This window comes from Nanorana parkeri, unplaced genomic scaffold (assembly GCF_000935625.1).
Source record: "Nanorana parkeri isolate BGI_ZX_2015 unplaced genomic scaffold, ASM93562v1 scaffold2021, whole genome shotgun sequence".
Lineage (NCBI taxonomy): Eukaryota > Metazoa > Chordata > Amphibia > Anura > Dicroglossidae > Nanorana > Nanorana parkeri.
The window spans coordinates 30108-34321 of record NW_017308289.1 but is presented as its reverse complement, the minus strand read 5'-3'; the positions used below and the strand labels follow the sequence as shown (position 1 = coordinate 34321).

Sequence of the window (4214 nt, the reverse complement as noted above, 5' to 3'; positions counted from 1 at the left end):
GAAAAAATGCTGCAAGCACTACGGACAGGGGGCGTGACTGCGGGTCCCATTGATTTCAACGCACCGCCACACCCCTACATCCAGGAAGCTGGCCGGAATGAGATTGTGCGTTCGAGGCAACGCTCTGGAACGCACTGTTTATGGTGTGAACCGACCCCAAAGCCTTTGAAAGTGCTCCAGGATGCTGTACACGCTACTACAACAAGGCTTAACTAACCAACAATTAAACTCCCTGTGCAGTAAGGGACCATACAAATCTAAAGGTGCCCATACACTGCACGATTCTCGTACGGGAATCGCGGGAAATCTTGCGATCGTACGAGAATCGTGCAGTGGGAATGAAGACGTGCGACCGTTTGCATGCTAGAAAACCAGCCGAAAATCGTTTGAATGATGCTCGGGAGACAAATGCCGAACGGGCCGGTGTGCACACACTGCCCGTTCAGCATTGTGGTCATCGGAAGTCCGCCCCTCAGGGGGTCCAAGATGGGCAGATCGTACGTTTTTTAAATTACTTTACAACCATCGCAAGACTAAGGTCTTGCGATGGTTGTAAAGTGTTTGGCCACCTTAACCCCTTCATGGTGTTTAAACAGAGTCCCGGCGGCAAAAGTCACCGGGTGTCTGTTTAAACAGCCCCGATGCTGGCGACGTACACTGTACGTCGTCAGTCACGAAGGGGTTAAGCTTAACCAGTATGCACATACAGTGGTGCCAATTATTTTGATTGGAACCCCAATGCACTGATACAATGAAAAAAACCTGTTTACAAACTCATCTCAAGCCGGGAAATAAGTGCATTTATCTTTAAATTTCCACTGAATAGTTTAGTATGTCCAGTACAAAGAAAAGAGGCCATGCATCAGTTATTATAAACAAAATGTATTTGAAAGCAGTCTTTTACAATAGAATTCCTTTTACACAAATACTGAATCAACTGGAAGTTTAAATACCTGGAACAAAAATATACACATTGTTATGTACATAAACTGTGGCACATAGTCCGTTAACTATAAAGAATCCACCAAATCATCGTCGCTCCAGTCCTCCTGAAAGGGGAAAAAGAAAACATTGTAAATGTATTAAGTCCGATGACTTCTTTTCATGATATTTAGTCAGAAAGCACCTGTATGAGAAAGCTCTGATGGAGCACAGCAGAGGGAGCATGAGTGACTAGCTTCATCTTCCGACCCCCAGAATTTACTGGATTTAAACCATTAAAAAGGCATATTCCACCTTTTGCAAAACAGTAATAAACAATAATAAAATAATAGCACCAGCTTTTTATTCTACCGGGCCTGGGCTTTCAGGAAATATATGGTTTGGGGGGTCTTTTACAAATGCCAGCAACCCAGCAGTTGAAAATAAAATCAATGGAAAAAGTTGTCGGCATCTGGAGCCTCTCATCCCTGCCTGGAGCCGCTCGGACGGAGGATCAAGCGTCGGCTGGCGGGGAGAAGCCACAAGTTTCAGGATGGCTGAGCGGTGAGGAGAACGGAGCCGCTGTCATCCTGTCAGTTTCCGGATGACAGCGGCTCTGTGCGTGGCCGTATGGAGGATCGATAAGTATCATTGATATTTACCGATCCTCTGTGCAGCACAAACACCGGAGTGATCGCGTGATCACTCCAGTGTTTGTAAATAACTGGGGACACATAGGGGGTGTGTGTCCCCAGCTGCATATAAACCAAAGCTTGTACTGGCATAATTCACCTTACATGGCCAGATTAGGTCAGTGACCAAATGTAGCCATGTGGCAATATAAGATCACTGATTTCACAGCATTCTGCCCCTTTGCCTTCATGCAGCTTTGGGTGGGGAGTTCCGCAGCTGATTAGGTGTCACCGGAAGGAGCTTGCTACTGTTCAGAGAACGTGTGTGTCCGTGTGTGTGTGTCCCGATTCTTAATGCTGTTCGGCTATTCCCTTCAGGCTTGTACAGCTGATTTCAGCCGTATACTGACTGAAATCAGCTGTACAACGGCTTGCTGCGGCTGGGTTCGGGTTGGCAAGGAGTTTTACTCAGCTGATCCAACATCTGGATCGGCTTAGCCGAACCTCCGGCAGGCTACTCGCTGCTGTTCGGCCTATTCTCATAGGGGCCAAACAGCAGTGAGTGAATAGCCGAATGCCGCCGAGCACCATTCGGCTCAGCTATTCTGCTCGGTACCTCTGTGGTACCGAGCAGAATAGAAAAAGTAGGAAAAAAAAAAAAAAAAGGAGAAAATGATTGGGCGGGCGGAGCTAGCAGTGACAGCTAGCTCTGCCCAACTGTTTTCTATTGGACGGGACCAGCTGTCATTACAATGAGAGCTTGTCGGAGCCAGCAGTGATATCAAAGCCGGCTCCGACAAGCTCTCATGACAGTCCAGCGTCCCCTGGTTACTAGGTAACCAGGAGATGAACTGTCATTACACACTGAGAACCCGGTGGAGCCGCCTTGATATCACAGCGGCTCCGCCGGGTTCTCAGTGTACTGACAGATCAGTGTCCCTGGTTAGCTGGTAACCAGGGTACGCTGATCCGTATGTGCATGCAAGTGGCCAGAGCCAACCGTGAGATGACGGCTGGCTCCGCCGAGCAGTCAGAAGCAGGCTGTCGGCCAGATTCGGCATACACACAGTCCATACACATAGATGGAGGAATCTGTTGCACGTTTCCCATCTGACCATAGAAAGTCTGCAGATAATCAATAGGTGTATGGCCAGCTTTAGTCTTCAATGAACTCAGGTACATCTGCTGGTTTACACAACCTGATGATGTACACCATTTCCCACAAGCACAAGATGATCTATCAGTTTTTATAACCAACTCTTAATCATCAAAAGAAACAAAAAATGTGTGCATACCTCTTCAGTTTTGGGCTTTTTGGAGATATAATCATCATCTTCATATCCTTTTCTCTTTTTCCTACATTAAAAAAAAAAAGAAGTCCATTTTGGTATTCACAAACAATTCGCTGTGAGAAAAACATTTCCCTATGACCCTTACACTAGAAAGAGGGTGATGGAGTTACTGCATATGGATTAAATACTGCTTAGGCAGACATACGTCCTTGCTTGTGGCAAGACCCGGCCTATAAAAACATATATAGGCAACCTAAGCCGTGCGTGCAGCGGTGGGCATATGAAGCCATTTTCAGCGCACTATGAACGCAAACATTTAAATAAGCTACACTGCAACGACACGCTCTTTTACTGGCATGCTGGTTGTCTACTGATTGTAAACGGACACTGGATGTGGAAATGGATGGTGACCCTTGGTATGATGAACATTCCCTCTAAGGAAAGATCTATTACACAGTAATATGGAACATCAATTCCCTTGTAATTCCACAATACCAATGAACTTCATCTACATTTTGATGCACGAGTAGGAGAGTACAGCAAGAAGTGAATTATTTTGTCATGTAACTAGTAGCAGCTAATTACCTAGGAAATCACCCAGAAAGGTCCATATGGCCCTCACCATCTGTCATTTAGGTCAGCTTAAGAATGCCTGTGTCTCCACATACATTGTAGAAGACCTTCGGTAAACGTATGTAGGCTAAAAAAAAACCAGGCCATTTCCGTGTGGCAGGATTTCCAATCAGTTTGGGGAGATTTCGGTGTTTGGGTGAGAGAGTGAAGGGAAATCCCTCCAATAGGGACACAGCACTAAAGCCCTTGGGTCTAACTGTCCATAGCTCTATCCACAAGGATTTTAGTTAGAGTTCCACTTTATATACAATGTACAGTAAAATGTAGGACAAAGTTAAACCATGCTAGAGGTTTAATGCCAGCCCCCCCAAAACAATGTTCGCCTGGTGGAGTTTCCAGGGCACAACCCCTTCATCAGAACCTTGATTCATGAATGAAGGGGGCATGCCCCTCGTCAACCATCAAGACACAGCTGTGAGGCCAGTCAGGAAGGACTGACGATAACAGCGCGTCTGATTAAAAAGGGAATTCCATCTTAAAGGTTCCATGGTGACAGCAGTGTATGCATTTTACTGCGCTTTCGTTCAATGTACACTTGTGGGGGAGGGCACATGATCCATCAGTTCTCAAGTCTTCTCTCTGCTAGAGTGTGGGGTAGTCACATTGCTGCCTGGTGATATGGATACTTACCATTGCAGGGTCCTCATAGGATCCTAAAGAGATGGCAACACTCAGAAAAGGCACCACTAGTGCAGCGGTGTCTCTTCAGAGATAGATAGAGATTATATATATATAT

The 4214-nt window shown here is 46.0% G+C and overlaps 1 protein-coding gene across 1 annotated transcript in view; it reads right to left on the bottom strand.

Annotated features, from left to right (window-relative positions):
- Positions 1–903: 903 nt before the first annotated feature.
- The window catches only part of CCNH (cyclin H), an 18875-nt gene continuing 15564 nt past the window's right edge, over positions 904–4214 (bottom strand). Inside the window, exons 8-9 of the mRNA XM_018572407.1 lie at positions 2849–2909; positions 904–1049 (exon numbers count right to left, since the gene is read on the bottom strand). Of these exons, the coding sequence (XP_018427909.1) occupies positions 1011–1049; positions 2849–2909 (100 nt within the window). The 3' untranslated portion in view covers positions 904–1010. The remainder of the gene's footprint in view (positions 1050–2848; positions 2910–4214) is intronic.